At 37.1% G+C, this 16,321-nt stretch overlaps 1 protein-coding gene across 1 annotated transcript; it reads left to right on the top strand.

Annotated features, from left to right (window-relative positions):
* Positions 1–3,840: 3,840 nt before the first annotated feature.
* Positions 3,841–12,697, top strand: LOC132110468 (mitoferrin-2-like). Its single transcript, XM_059517097.1, has 4 exons — positions 3,841–4,355; positions 9,246–9,474; positions 10,495–10,551; positions 11,439–12,697. The coding sequence occupies exons 1-4, from the start codon at positions 3,981–3,983 to the stop codon at positions 11,975–11,977; spliced, it is 1,200 nt and encodes a 399-aa protein (XP_059373080.1). The 5' UTR covers positions 3,841–3,980; the 3' UTR covers positions 11,978–12,697.
* Positions 12,698–16,321: the final 3,624 nt, after the last annotated feature.

Here is a 16,321-nt window from a genome sequence, read left to right as displayed (position 1 = left end):
TGGAATGTCAGTTAATTCAAAGCCATTTGAATATTATCTGTTTCCATTATAAGACACTCAAATAAAGTTGCTTCAAAGCCTTGGCATACTTAAGAAATATTCTCTTCAGCTAAGAGAAATCATCTTGACTGAAGAGCCTGTCTGAAGAGATCATAAGTGGTACTCTATCTATGCTAAATATGATAAGAGATGATGTATAAATGTCATGCTGATGGGACTGCAGACAGCTTTTAGAGACATATTTTAAAAGCAGGAGGTTTGTGGCTTTGTGCATTTCACTCAAGTAGCCGAAGATAACCAAAGGTTAGACCTTAAATGAATTAGCACCTCAATTTGAGTCTATATTATGTGTAATTGCTGTGACACAGTATACAATATCTTTTAACTTTTATTTGTTTTGCTTATGCTGTGAAAAACAACTCCTATTGATTCAGGCTCTCAGAAGGAAAAGAAATAAAGTAGCCTGCTATTAGACAATCTGACACCTCTATCAGAGCATGTCGTCAGGGAATTATGGTCAAGAAAGAGATACTCTACAGGCACGCCAGCTTGGCTTTCCTTGAAGGAACACATCTGGACAACACACAGTCAACGTTAATTTGATCAAGGCCAGGGATTTTTTTTCTTGTAAGCGAAAATTAACACTTCATTGCCTTTGTCGGCAGAAATTCTACACCGTGGACGGTCAAAATGAAATTAGCTGAAAATGGTCCTGCTTTAAAGTATAATTAGCTCATTATTGAGAACCCTAGTTAATTTTCTTCCAGAGAGCTAGTTTGCTGGCATGGGATGATTTAAGCTGGTCTCCATGCCTAGTAAAACTATAGCTGGTCAGCTCAAACCATCACACAGACCGGCCTGATAAGGCTTAGAAACCAGAACCATCTTAGACTGGTTTCTGTTGATATAATTTGACCTTCAATCCTAAAGCAAACATTCAAATACAGCGAATTCCTGAAAATAATGTGGTTCTCAATCATTTTACTCCATGGCCCCCTATAAGGAAATATTCCAGGGCCCCCTCACAAGACTTTTTGACCTCAGAGAAGCATGAAAGTGATTAAAAACACCTTTTAAAGATAGGTGCTAAAGTGGTTGCCCAATGATTATGAGCCAATGGGCCATTTTTTGTGCTTTTTAGCACCACTTTTACAGTGTATTTTATCCATATGCCTCAGTTTTTTAATTTATAACCTGACTGAGGCACCAATAATTATACAGAGAAGTCGTGGCCTAATGGTTAGAGATTCTGTTTTATATGGTTGCAAGTTTGAGTCTCAGGCTGGTGTGAATTGTTGGTGTGGGAGTGAATGCACAGTGCTCTCTCCACTCTCAATACCACGACTGAGGTGCCCCTTACTGAACCTGGCTGTTCACGGTGTGTGTGTGTGTGTGTGTGTGTGTGTGTGCGTGCGTGCGTGTGTGTGTGTGTGTGTGTGTGTGTGTGTGTGCCGTGCGTGTGTGCCGTGCGTGCGTGCGTGCACTCTGAATGGGTTAAATACAGACCATGAATTCTGAGTATGGGTCGACATACTTGGCTGTATGTCACAACACTTTCAGTTTTTTAATGTTAGCTGCAGCTAATGTGAGTTGAATCTTTCATTAAGCCAGTCTGAACAATGGATCAGATCAGACTGAATTACAGATGAAGAATGATTAAGTATTTAAAAAAAAACTTGTTTTATGAATGTTAATGCAGATTATATGTGACCCTGGAGCATAAAATCACGCTCAAGTCGCTGGGGTTTATTTGTAGCAATAGCCAAAAATACGTTGTATTGGTCAAAATTATAGATTTTTCTTTTATGCCAAAAATCATTAGGATATTAACTAAAGATCATGTTCCATGAATGTATTTAGTACCGTAAATATATAAAAACTTAATTTTTGATAAGTAATATGCATTGTTAAGAATGTGAAGAACTTTAAAGGCAATTTTCTCAATATTTAGATTTTTTTTTTTTGCACCCCCAGATTCCAGATTTTCAAATAGTTGTATCTTAGCCAAATATTGTCTTATCTAACCAACCATACATCTTGTACGTATACATATTAATTTAGAAAAATTGTACACTTAAGACCAAATAAAGTGGTCGAGGATAACATATTTTATTAAAACATGCAACAACAACAACAACACTTTTCAGTCAAGAAATGTAGACTAAATTAATTTTGGAGCTGTTTATAAATGCATGTTACATTTAGGGATCTAACTATCTTAATAACAATTGAAACATTTTCAGGTATTTTATACATCGTATCTCCATATTGTGTATATGGTAGCCTACTTTCCACACATAATTGACAATTTATTACCCTAATTTTGTTCCATATAGCAAGAAATATGCCAAGGCAGGAGGTCAAGGACCACGTGATGAGGAAGTACTTAAGACCAGCTGTTGTTTGGAATGATTTTTTGACACAACATGTCCAAAAGAGTGAAAATGTGTTTTTATTATTATAATTATTATTATTATGCCATACATCAAAAGAATACAACGAGGAACATTAACATGTTAAGGAAAAATAGAAAAATATGAACAACATTAATTAGAAAACCGTGCCAGAGGTTTTATGTTTTACATTTATGTATGTAAAACTTACCAAGTAATAAGATTTAACACAAAACTGTGACTTTTATCTATCTCTTTTTTGTCATAATAAAAAAAACATCCCTTTTCTCTATGCAAATTTTAATTCCACTCAACATATTAAATAAATATTCCACATCAATCCAAAAAAACTTCACATACAAGCATTCAAAGAAAAGATGTAAGACAGTTTCAGTATCCTTTTTACAAAAAGGATTCAGAAAGGTCATTTTTATATCGTTTAGTTTTAGTAACTCATTTGTTGGGTAAATGTTATGTATAATTTTAAAGTATATTTCAAAAACTTTATTATTAATACAGTATTTATTATTATAAGTCCAAATCAATCTCCATTTAATATTTCCAAAATGTTCATTCCAAAAATATTTATTTCGGGGCGTAGCAGGGCAGTGAACCAAGCATCTAAAGAACTTATTATTATTACATTTACTATCTTTTATATCAACTGTTTTTTATTCATTCATTGCTTATGAGGTTCACTACTACCTCTCAAGAGTCTCAATAAACCTTCTGGAATTGCATCAAAGACTATACTATACTCATTTGGAGTTATTGGAATCCTAAATATGTTTAAAAATTCAGTATATGTTAGTAAGTAACCCTCATTATTCATCAGTTGTGAGACCATTAGAATATCGTTTTTAATCCAATTGTCATAGGATATTGATTTATTCTTATATTTAACAATTTTATTATTCCAAATTAACTGTTTGTGAGGGGAGAAGTTATGTTTGTAGCTATATAAGAAGCCAACATAAAAGAGCCTGTCTATGAAAATTGGATAGCCTAGCTGAATGGGGAGCTTGTTAACCTCAAAGTCGCATTTTAAAAGGAACTCTATACCACCAACTTTTTCACAAAAAAAAAAAAAAAAAAAAAGATTTGAAATGATATACCATAGTTTATCAGTATGCTTAATATAGTGTTTAATCCAGTTCAATTTGAAGATTGTATTAGAAGTATCAAAATCAAGCACATTTAAACCTCCTTGATTATAAGAATTACATAAAATATTTTTATTCAGATAGTGTGACCTGTTTTTCCATATAAAGTTGAAAAAGGTTGAATCAATTTTTTTAATACAAGATCTAACACCTTTGCAGGATAGACTAAACGAGTAAAAATGAGTCGTGTTTCCCTCTCTCTAGCTGCGTTACGTCACCGTAAATAACAACTGCGCGCGTCCTGTTTTGAATGACAACGGTTTTCTCCAATCAAAGCGCAGGACAGTGCGAGAGGGCGTTTCCGTTTCCCCTTGCGGCCTGTTCTGTCGGTCACCTCCTGCTGCGCGGTTCTCGATTAACGAGACGCGTCCTCTCCCCGGTGCGCAGGAGGGAGAGGCCCGAGCTAAACGCGTAAACACTGGGCATGGGACGCATGATTTTAAAGGACTGGGTGCAGCAAATGGAAGCGGGTGGTTTTGTGCGCAGGCGGCGGATGACAGCGGACACACCAGGCAGCGATGCCGCGGTGGCCGGGGCTTCCGCGGGAGAGGAGATGCACTGGCTCGGCGGCAGGTTCTGGGGTGTTTCCGAGAGTCTCGTTGGCACTTTGACACCTCGGATAGCAGGAGAAACGGAGCTTAATGTTGGACATTTCTATGGTTCCCAGAAGGCCAATGATTTGTCGAATCCGGACTATGAGGGTTTGCCCCAGGGTGCCTCCACCAGCACGCACATGTTAGCAGGAGCAGTGGCAGGAATCATGGAGCATTGCCTGATGTTCCCTATTGACTGTGTGAAGGTAAATGACGCAGTTGCAAAACATCAAGGGTTTTATAAAGAATTCAAGCAAAGTTTAAATGACCATCAGGCCCTTGAAAGATCCGCCAAGCTGGCAAGGTCGAGTTAACGTTAGTTCCCCTGGGTGATTTCCATACTAACTTTTATATTTTAGTCTACATGCTTTGCAAACAATATAGTTTCCATCTGCTCCGTTCTCTGATTTTAGTTGTTTACATCTAGCATTAACCGTTGCACTTCATATTAATTGCAGAAAAGTTAGTAATGTTAAGAATAATTTGTAGTCATGTAATCTCTCCACTGTTTAATTCCGTATGGACTAATCTAGTAATAACTAATGTAAGTACCAAGCATTTAATTCCACCAGCACCTGCTTGGTTGTGTGTTTTTTTTTTTGGTGGATTATGATATGATTGTACTTTGTCCTGGTAGTACCTGTCTGTCAGTGAGGTGTCATTATGAAACATGAACATGAGATAGGAAGGTCACATGTGGCTTCTGCGCTCCTAATAAACCACATGACTTGTTGACGCTGCGATGGGATACTGCGCATGCGCATTGGGTCTGTAGTTCAAACGCAAGGTGTGTTCGACATCGGCTGCGGCTGGATGCAACCGATCGGCGAGAGTAGCCGCGTGCAGGTGGGGAGGAGCTGCAAACGGAGATATGAAGCCGGACACGTTGTGGCTCCCGTAGTTTGCTGCAATTACGTCAGTCATGGCAGATCACGTGGCGTTTGCTTACTTGATCGCGTTTAAAATGTGTGTATAAGTGGTGTTTTGGAAGGGTGTCTTCCAAAACAAGATAACATATTGGATATATACTGTACTTTAGCAGTATGACATGGGTGTTTCTGCTAATACAAATTGATAAAAGTAACCTATAAAAAAATTCCCTGGTGGGTAATGGTATGTGTTTTTTAAGAAGGGTTCAGCAACAAGATTTACAGTACCCTCCTGCTGAGCTCTTTTTAAAAATTTAAACATAACACCACTGATTTTCATATACAGAAAAGCACAATTCTGTTGGATTTATATTGTGATTTAGACCAACTATTTGAAAGTGAACAGAATGTTGTCAAGTTGTTAAGTTGAAGTTACAGCAGGTTGTTAGCAGTTTGCTAACCACATGCAGGTGAAGTATAAACACAGCAAAATAAACTAGAGAATATGAAGAAACCAAACAAATGGAGGAACATAATGTATTATGTATCATTTGTATAGGAGCATACATTTATGACCACATTAGATTGTATGTTTTTAAGATTAACATTTTAGTTATTAAAAATGCTCATTCGAATAGGTTATGCTGCTGAATACTGTAAAATGTCTGTATAAAAAAAGTCATGCAAAAAAAACATACACAAACTTGATATTGACAATAAAGTAAATACAGTAAAACAATATTTAATAAATATGATTTATAAGATGAAGACGACATAAAAACGTATTGAACTGTTTTAAAAGTCCATATGAGAATTTCTGAAACTGAAGTCGACTAGCAATAAACTTGAAACGCACGTCATCTGTGTCATCAGTGAATCCAGCCAATCGTGGATCAGTTGTGTCGTCATCAGAACCTGTGCAGCCGCTCTTCAGAAGCTGCGCTGGTTGAGTTCTCCGGCTACTCTCGAATCACTCTCGCGGTACTTTGATGGCACACGTCACAGTCATGGGGCGTCAGCGCTGTATCGAGTCGGACAAAATTACTAACCGGCATGCACTGCTTCAAGTCAGCCGACGATCGGTTTGCGCAGAGCTCCATGAAGTCGAACAAGCCTGCAGTCTACTGAGAACTACCATAGAGGCAGTACGCTAACTGAAAGGGTATTATGTTTTTTGACATACACCATAGCACATCCATAGATATGCTACCGGTTGTGTAACTACTAGGCAGATACTCAGACTGCATACTTATCACTAGTGTTTCCCTAAACAGGACACTTTACTTCAGGTGTCATTGAAACTGCTTTACATTTAAAGTGTTTGTGGTGGTTGCACTGATCAAGATGCATTGGCAAACTGTGAGCAAGTATAACTTTAAGTGCTCAGCTGCTCTTGTCAGGATGAAGTGAAGGGTTCTCTTGAAACAGAGTCTTGATTTATGTCTTTTACAGCTGTTCTCTCTCAAATGTGCCAGTCCAGACTGTGATCCTAGAGCACACTGATCTCTTTTGTTCAATTTAACTTAGTTTTTGTTTGATTACACCTTACATATATACTATAAAAATAGTATTGACCTATATATAAGGCTATTTACCTCAACTTTTCATATTTTTAGAATGCCGCACATTTGAGAACAATTTTCAATTTTATTTGCTTGTGCACTGAAATGATTTTTAATGACTTATATCCCACCTCCTACATCTACATGAAGTAAACCACTTTTTAGACCGTTTTTAATGTATCAAATCAAGTTCAGCCCACATTTATTCATGTTGAATATCTTTTCATTTGGAAATATTCTAGTAATAAAACTGGTTGGGAGTATTTAATGTTGACTTTTAGACTTTTGCAGTCTGTCTCCTTACAAAATATGTCAATTCCGTGCTGAGATTGATTCACGGCAGTGTGATGAGGAAAGGTAAAGCTAACAGTAGGTTCTGTTTTAGGGCTGCAACAAACAATTATTTTGCCAATCAATTAATCTAACAACTATTATAACGATTAATCGAGTAATCATCAATGATTTCACAGATTAACAAATAGGCTTTGTTCTTTTATTCAGATTTTACAGTTACAGTTTGACACTTACTAACTATTAAATAAACAAGAGGCTAATCTTAAACTTTGTCAGACAATAATATTGCTATTGTACTATTGATTCTGTTTAGAATAAAAAATGGATGGGGTAAAATCTGCTGCCCTCTGCCAGAAAGTTGTCAGTGGGAAGAAGGTTTCCCTTCCAACATAACAATGACCCAATGCACACAGCAAAACTAAGCACACAGTGATTGAAGGAGAAAAATTTGAATGTCCTTGCATGGCCTAATCAGAGCCAAGACTTAAACCCTACTGAAAATCTGTGGAATGACTTGAAGACTGAAGTCCACAACTGTCACCATCAAATTTAACTGAACTTGAGCAGTTCTGCAAAGAAGAGAGGGTAAATATCGCAAAGTCTAGATGTGCAAAGTTAGTGGAGACAGAAACCTCTCCCAACAGACTAAAGTCTGTAATTAAAGAAAATGTTGTTCAACAAAATACTGACGCAAGGCAGCTGATCCTTTTTCCAACTCAGGGATTCTGTCTGGATACATCTTTGGTCCTTAGATTTCCCAAAAAGAAAACATACGAAATATAATTAAAATGGAAAGTGCAGATATAATTAGTAAATTACTGAATGATAACAGTTCTACTTTGTTTCAAACTGATTGGGGGATTTATTATACAAGCATTTAAACATTAGATTAGCATATGATAAAATGTTAAAACTTGATACTGTTGATTTGGTTTATTATCCTTAATTGTTAATGCCTTATTATATAGTGACTATATGATTAATTGAAGATTCTCTTGTTTGGGTCTAAACTGACGGGAGTGAGTTACTACAACCTCCAACAAGAAGTTTCAAGATTGAAACTTCTTTAGACGCATATATATGATTATTTCCCAGACCATTTATGGAAGTATTGTTTCATTACAGGAATACTGTTACTCATGCAGCCACAGCAGGCATCTTAAATTTCACCACATTGCAGGCTTGCAGCTGTTGTTCTGAACTTTTTCAGCCTCTCTGACCATGTCATTACAAACATGACTTTTGTGGTATAGGTTCAAGGCCGCAATGTAAATCTACAAAATGTGTTGTGCAACCAAGTACATTACTAATAACATAAATTTTTTCCCGTTCAATCAATGCCAGTGTTTCTGTAGAAGCTGGGTTACAGGTAATTGCATCCACAATTCTCATGTATGTCAGGTGATACTGTAGATCTGCTGGGAAAGCGGATTAGGTGGTTAGATTATGTCCCTGTTTGACCTTATTGCTGCAAACTTCAGTTCTACAGATCCAATGACTTGGCTATGTGATGCATTGTTTGTAAAGCGTTATTCTGTCATGGTTGTTGGTTTTTTAAACCGTGTTTTTATGATGTGTTTTAAGTTGAATTACTTTCAATGTAAGATTCATAAATATTCACACTCAAATATTTTTTTTCACTATGTGTGTGTGTGTATATATATATATATACATATATATACATTAGGGATGGGACGATAACCGGTTTTATTGATAACCGTGATAAAATGTGCTGAAGGTTAGTAATATCGTTTAAAAATGAATTTTTGAACACTTTCATCTCGTTTCAACAAAACCGTGATAATATTGATAATCGTGATAATTTTAGTCACTATAATCGTGATATTAAATTTTCATACCGTCCCATCCCTAATACATATACATATATATATATATATATATATATATATATATATATATATATATATATATGTATATACATATATATATATATATATATATATATATATATATATATGTATATACATATATATATACATATATATATATTTGTTGCAGGCTTGAGATAATAAGAAATTAATAGGAGGAAACTTCCTCAGTGATGCATAGTCACCCTCTTTTTGTTCAACATTTTTTTTTATTCCATTTTCTTTTTCTTTTTTTCTCTCTTGCAATTGTAAGCATTTATGTGAAATACAGTGCAGCATTGTCATTCTAGCTAATGTTTTTTTTAATTATTATTATGATTACTGCAAATGTAAACTTATAAAGGTTTTTATGAAAAATTTGTGAAAAATGAAGCATACAATTTTTTTGCAGTCCATGAACATGAACATTTTTTACCTGTTTATACTGTTACTTTAATCTACATAGTAAGACTTGTAAGTTTAAACAATTGTTCTTTTTGCAGACGCGCATGCAGAGCCTTCAGCCAGAGCCAGCTGCCCGTTACCGCAACGTGTTGGATGCTTTGTGGCGAATCATGAGGACGGAGGGAATCTGGAGGCCAATCAGGGGTCTGAATGTTACAGCTGTAGGGGCGGGGCCAGCCCACGCACTTTACTTCGCCTGTTACGAAAGGTTGAAAAAGGTCCTCAGTGATATCATCCATCCAGGAGCGAACAGTCATTTAGCGAACGGTACCAGTTTTCCCACCCATCAGCATTGCTAAATCTCTCGCAAGCACGTTTCTAGTGCAATCAGTAAATATGGTTTTTAAAATCTTTGTTGCTTTTTCAGAAGGCCTTTTCAACTTTATTTATTAGTTGCAAGGACAGCATCAAAATTAAGTGAAGTTTGGCAGTGGTTTGAAGCTATCAACATTCTGGAACTAGTGATTTGGCAGTGACTATGTTATTTGTATGTATCCTGTATTACTCAAACATCTACTGTACCTCTTTAAAAATGTCCTTCTAGTATGAGGTCAAATCCAAAAATAGCCATAAATGCCTGAACTGAATAGCATTGCTAGCTACCTTAAAAGCTAAACCCACAGTAATGTCGCTATGCAAACTATACTGGCCTGCTGTACATCCTAATCTAATCTAATATAATCTAATCTAATATAAGCTTTTCTAAAGACATCACCTTTTCATTATCTGTGTAGTAGTAGAAAATTGTGTTATTGATGTTATGGATATATATATATATATATATATATATATTTATTGCATTTGTCAGATTGTGCTGTAATGAATATTTAGGCTTATCCTCAGCTTCAGAGCTCATGGTGAAAGTAGTTGTTTTTTTGTGTAGTGTCTCTTTTATCTCCCTTTCGTCCAGGTCAGAGTGAAAGGGTGGTAAGTAACTGCTGCCATATTACTGTTTATCAGTAGAATTGCCTGAAAATGAATGAAAATGATTATTGAAGCTGCATCAGTTTTTGCTTCTTAATATAAAACAGAGACATGATGAGTGGAGTAAATGCCGGTATCCTGAACAAAAGGCTCTTTTTCTCCTGACTTTACATTCCCCAGAGTTTATCCTGTCAATCCCTAATCTCTCTGTTGAATCATATTTGGTGGCTGTTCAGAACACAGTTTTAGTCTGACTGTCATCTGATCCGTCTGTATATCTTATTGTTGTATTTCGAGTCCAGTCACTATCCACTCTGTGCATGCTCTAATTTTGTTGCTAATGTCTGAGGGAATGTGTTACAGGGGCCGCTGGATGTGTTGCCACATTGCTTCATGATGCTGCAATGAATCCAGCCGAAGGTATATTTGCTTTAATCTCCACTTTCTAAAAAATAATTATTATACCATTCACTACTATTCAAAAGTTTGGGGTGAAATACTTTCTTTTTTTTTTTTTTTTAAGAAATTAATAACTTTATCCAGCAAAGATGCATTCAAATGATCAAAAGTGACAGTGAATACATTTTGTAATATTACAAAAGATTTTGGTTTCAAATAAATGCTGTTCTTTTGATTTTCTTTTGATTCAGTTTCCACAAAAATATGAAGCAGCGCAATTGTTTTTCAACAATTATAGTACTAATAATAATAATTCTTGAGCACATAATCAACTTATTAGAATGATTTCTGAGGGATCATGTGAAGAATATAATGTTCCAAAAATGCACAAGTGGAGTTGTTGCAGCCCTACCAACCAGCAAACCTTGACTCCTTTGGTCTGGAAGTACATTGTGTGCTCCCAGCCAGGAGATGGCAGAAAAGATCTAATCTCCTGGCTAATTTCATCAAAAAAAAAAACAGCCTTGTGAGAGCAGATTGGCCTTGCTCTAATTAACAGCTGTGCAATGTTGAAACAGTAACATTAGCCGAAATTCCCCAGTGGGCCAAATCTCAGTCTGACAGCAGTGTCTGTTTCTGCACTCTTGAGGCTCAAGGTTAATCAGCGCAGGTTCCAGACTAAAACCTTGCATAGACACCTGCTCTCATTCACCTCCTCTGTTCCCTGCAGACCGCTTGACTGTAGGTCAGACAGGAGACGCGTTTGATCCACTCATGTCCGGACATTTCTGCTTTGATGGGGCTACTGTATTTCAGTCATGACCTGACTTCTTGCACTTGCCTAATGTTCCCCTTCCTGTCCTCTTTTGTTTCCTGTCTGATTGGCTGCGACGACCGCCCTTGTTCAGTGGTGAAGCAAAGGATGCAGATGTATAACTCTCCATACCGTGGCGTTCTGGACTGTATACGCTGTGTGTGGCAGCAGGAGGGGGCATTGGCCTTTTATCGCAGCTACACCACACAGCTCACCATGAACATCCCATTCCAGGCATTGCACTTCATGACCTACGAGTACCTGGAAGAGCTGCTGAACCCCCAAAGACATTACAACCCCTCCTCCCACATGGTGTCGGGCGCGCTGGCAGGTGCCATCGCCGCCACCGTCACCACGCCACTGGACGTTTGCAAGACGCTGCTGAACACACAAGAGTCTCTGGCACTCAATTCCATCAGCCGGAGCGGAAGACACATCACAGGCCTCGGCCATGCCTTCCGGACTGTCTACAGGTTTGGCGGCCTTCCCGCTTACTTCAAAGGCGTTCAGGCCAGGGTCATATACCAGATGCCCTCGACTGCCATCAGTTGGTCTGTCTACGAGTTCTTCAAGTATGTTATCACCAAACACCAGCACGAGAAGTGCAGGATCCAGAGGGACGGAGAGAAGTAAGCTCTCACAGCTGGCCTGACCTTGGCTGTCTCTCGCATAACCAACCAGATAAACACTCGAGCTGCAAAAGGACTAATTTAATAAATGATACGCACATATAGAGTCCAAATACTCATGTCTGTTTACTTCCTTTCAGTTGGCATTTAATACTAAAACTTTCCTGTATAATTCAACTAATAATCATGACCTAAGATCTCACTGTGAATGCTCAACTTTTTATTCAAGACATCCTACTTAACACCAGTGTTGACAAGTTTGTGATTTTCCTGCGGGTTTAAGCGATCCCAAGTGATATTTAATCCCTAAAATGCTAATTTTACCAGGGGAATCCCAACAAAAGTATGTATTTTACCCCACAAAAATGTGACTTACATGGGGATCCCCCTCAAAACATGATTAGGCTGGTTTTGAGCAATTGGGCAGGTTTCTTTCAACCGTGCTTAACACTTAACCCAAAATTATACCTCCCACAAGAGGGCATCAGAAGCCTGTTTAGGCGGTATATGCTAATGAATGGGTGGTCTTTAAGTTTGTGGGAGGGGTTTAAAGCTTCTAAACTTCTCCAAATCCTTCTTTCTTCTAAACTGTACTTGGAACAGCAAACCTGACTCTTACTTTTTTGATAATTTTCCAGCCAAAGCCACCACGCACAATTAAAGACACATCTGTACATTCAATTTGGGATTTTGAACATCATTAAAATCATTTGTTACATCAGAATGTAGACCTGTACAGTAATTTATTGCCTTCATTGGCTGAATGGCACTCAGAGATAATGAAAGCTATCTATGTTAGAGGTATTTTTGTAGTATTTGGCGGAGGCTTTTCTTCAGCAGTTGTGGGAAAAATTCCTGCAGTTGATCCAAAGTTCTAAGATCGAATGTATTTTGGTTTGCTCTTAACTGAATTTGAGCTCTTGTGTTTGAGAATTTCAGCTCAAATGCACTTGGCAGTTGAACATGTAAGGAGTTTTATAGACAGAAGTCTGCCCCATTCCTTTTTGTTCTTAAGCTTTCAGTAAATCAGCAGTGCAGGGATTTCCCTGACTTGCAAAAGCTGATTTCAGTGTGAGTTCAATTATTTATTCAGAGAGTCTAATTCAAGTTTGAAGTTAAAGGTATGTTCTGGGTTGACATGATTTAATTGTGAAAAGGAAAAAGAAATGTTGCAGTAATGCACTAGCTGTAGAAGTCTTTAAGAAGCAGCAGCAGCAGCCTCTTCTTAATGAAAACGCTTCATTTATTTGATCAAAAATACAGTAACTATTTAAAAATTTCAATTTGAATATGTTTTAAAGTGTAATTTATTTCTGTGGTGGCAAAAAAGCATTTTCAGCATCATTAATCCAGTCTTCAGTGTCACATGATCTTTCAAAAATCATTTTAATATGCTAATTTGGTACTCAAGAAGTGTATTGTATTATAATAACTAATATAATATATAAACGGATGTATAATTTAACTTTTAAATATAACTTAATATAACAGTGTACATTTATGCTGAAATTACTTGCATCACAGATTTCCTTTTAAAGTGCATTACTGAACATAGCTAAGTTCAGAGACTTGTTAATTACCTCATAGGATGATTAATCAATACTCAATATCTGAAAAGCTATCTATTACATAGACTCTTTTTTGTTATTATTGTAAAAATCTGTTATTACTTGAGTACATTTTACAAGAAAATGTTATTACAGTCTTTCTACTTCAAAATTTTGCATTTATTTCAATGTGTCACTTAATATTTCTTTGTAACTACTTGTGAAATTTCCTGGTGATTTCTGAGTGAAAATTGTTTCAAAGCAAATCCTACACCAGATTTTTTCCAGTGTACATGACTTCAAGTAATTCCTCAGTGTGTACTGTAATTCTTCTGCCAGTGTCCTCGGGAATTAAGGAGCAGCACCTCTAAGCCGTAAGAGTTGAAAGATCTCTGTTGGTGGCAAGTTCAGTGTTTGGTCTAAGACACAGGTGCACATGTGACCTTTGACTTTAAGTTTCCCAACAATTGCCAGGAGTGTGGAGTAAATCTCACTTTACCTGCCTGCTAATGTCTGGACAGGAGAGTTAAATGTTAATTTTATTATGTTGGCAAGCTCTAATGTGGTCCTAAAAGTATGTGAACACTGAAACCACACTTTTTCTAAGAACTAACCTTTTTTGTGTTTAGCTTTCATTCAAATGGTGTCAAAGTAATTTTCAGTAGATATATGAAGTCAGTTGTCCTCAAGTTCACACAGGTGTAATTTATCTTATGAGCTATATCATATTAACTACTAACTATGTATACATACACACACACACACACATATATATATATACAAAGGCAGTTCTGAAGGCGAAAGGTATGTATGTATATACACTCACCTAAAGGATTATTAGGAACACCATACTAATACTGTGTTTGACCCTTTCGCCTTCAGAACTGCCTTAATTCTACATGGCACTGATTCAACAAGGTGCTGAAAGCATTCTTTAGAAATGTTGGCCCATATTGATAGGATAGCATCTTGCAGTTGATGGAGATTTGATGGAGCATATCCAGGGCATGAAGCTCCCGTTCTACCACATCCCAAAGATGCTCTATTGGGTTGAGATCTGGTGACTGTGGGGGTCATTTTAGTACAGTGTACTCATTGTCATGTTCAAGAAACCAATTTGGTTCGATTCAAGCTTTGTGACATGGTGCATTATCCTGCTGGAAGTAGCCATCAGAGGATGGGTACATGGTGGTCATAAAGGGATGGACATGGTCAGAAACAATGCTCAGGTAGGCCGTGACATTTAAACGATACCCAATTGGCACGAAGGGGCCTAAAGTGTGCCAAGAAAACATCCCCCACACCATTACACCACCACCACCAGCCTGCACAGTGGTAACAAGGCATGATAGATCCATGTTCTCATTCTGTTTACGCCAAATTCTGACTCTACCATCGGAATGTCTCAACAGAAATCGAGTCTCAACAGACCAGGGAACTTTTTCCATTCTTCAACTGTCCAATTTTGGTGAGCTCTTGCCAATTGTAGCCTCTTTTTCCTATTTGTAGTGGAGATGATTGGTAACGGTGGTGTCTTCTGCTGTTGTAGCCCATCGCCTCAAGGTTGTGTGTGTTGTGGCTTCACAAATGCTTTGCTGCATACCTCGGTTGTAAAGAGTGGTTATTTCAGTCAAAGTTGGTCTTCTATCCGCTTGAATCAGTCGGCCCATTCTCCTCTGACGTCTAGCATCCACAAGGCATTTTCACCCACAGGACTGCCACATACTGGATGTTTTTCCCTTTTCACGCCATTCTCTGTAAACCCTAGAAATGGTTGTGCGTGAAAATCCCAGTAACTGAGCAGATTGTGAAATACTCAGACCGGCCCGTCTGGCACCAACAACCATGCCACGCTCAAAATTGCTTAAATCACCTTTCTTTCCCATTCTGACATTCAGTTAGGAGTTCAGGAGATTGTGTGTATGTATATGTGTATATATGCAAAAATTGCACCATATCAGCATATAATGATTTCTGAAGGGTCACGTGATACAGAAGACTGGAGTAATGGCAGCTGATATTTCAGCTTTGCATCAGGAATAAATTACATTTTAAAATATATTAAAACAGAAAACAGCTATTTTAAATTGTAATAATATTTCCCTCAATATTACAGTTTCCCTTGTATTTCTGATCAAATAAATTCAGCCTTGGTGAACGTGAGACCTGTTTCATAAACAATAAACGATCTTAATTATTTCGAAAATTTTTACCAGTAGTGTGCGGTAAAAAATATTTAAGTTGCAAATAAGACAATTACAATTTCAGTTTTCCTACCACCACATTTTCAATGCCTTTCTTCCTGTTTCATTGTTTGTGATTTATTCATACATACATACATACATATATTATATATATTTAATAAATACTTATTAAGTTTGTATGTCCCATGTGTGCTTTTTATTTATTTTTTTAAACCTAGCTGACACAATTATTTCCTAATAATATAACAGGTAAGTAACATGCCACAGATAATAGGGTTCAGAAATTTCTCCTTTTTACTGTAAAGGTATGGGAGAGCAGATGACAGATGAAGAACCATCATCAGCCCCACTCCTGAGAGCCGCAGCCAGCAGAATGTGAACTTGACAGTCAATCTGCCAGGTGGACTGTAATGGAGCTGCTCATGGACATAGCTGCAAGCAAACCTGATTCAAATGCCCTAGACAAGTGGAAAAAGGGAAATATTCTCAATGCAATTTCATACATGTAGGTTTGCAACTGATCAAAAAGATCTTAAAGTTCTTGCACACTGATATTTATTTTATTTAATTTTTTAACTGGATTAACCAAACCTTAGA

The sequence above is a fragment of the Carassius carassius genome, chromosome 30 (genome assembly GCF_963082965.1).
Source record: "Carassius carassius chromosome 30, fCarCar2.1, whole genome shotgun sequence".
In the NCBI taxonomy this organism is placed as follows: domain Eukaryota; kingdom Metazoa; phylum Chordata; class Actinopteri; order Cypriniformes; family Cyprinidae; genus Carassius; species Carassius carassius.
The sequence above is the reverse complement of the archived record's forward strand: the minus strand, read 5'-3'. Positions and strand labels throughout refer to the sequence as shown.

What these genes read in the sequence shown, in the direction of transcription:
- LOC132110468 (XM_059517097.1), top strand. Translation starts at nt 3,981, where the DNA reads ATGGGACGCATGATTTTAAAGGACTGGGTGCAGCAAATGGAAGCGGGT. An exon ending in TCCCTATTGACTGTGTGAAG is followed by an intron (nt 4,356 to 9,245) that starts GTAAATGACGCA and finishes TTCTTTTTGCAG; the next exon opens with ACGCGCATGCAGAGCCTTCA. An exon ending in TGCAATGAATCCAGCCGAAG is followed by an intron (nt 10,552 to 11,438) that starts GTATATTTGCTT and finishes GCCCTTGTTCAG; the next exon opens with TGGTGAAGCAAAGGATGCAG.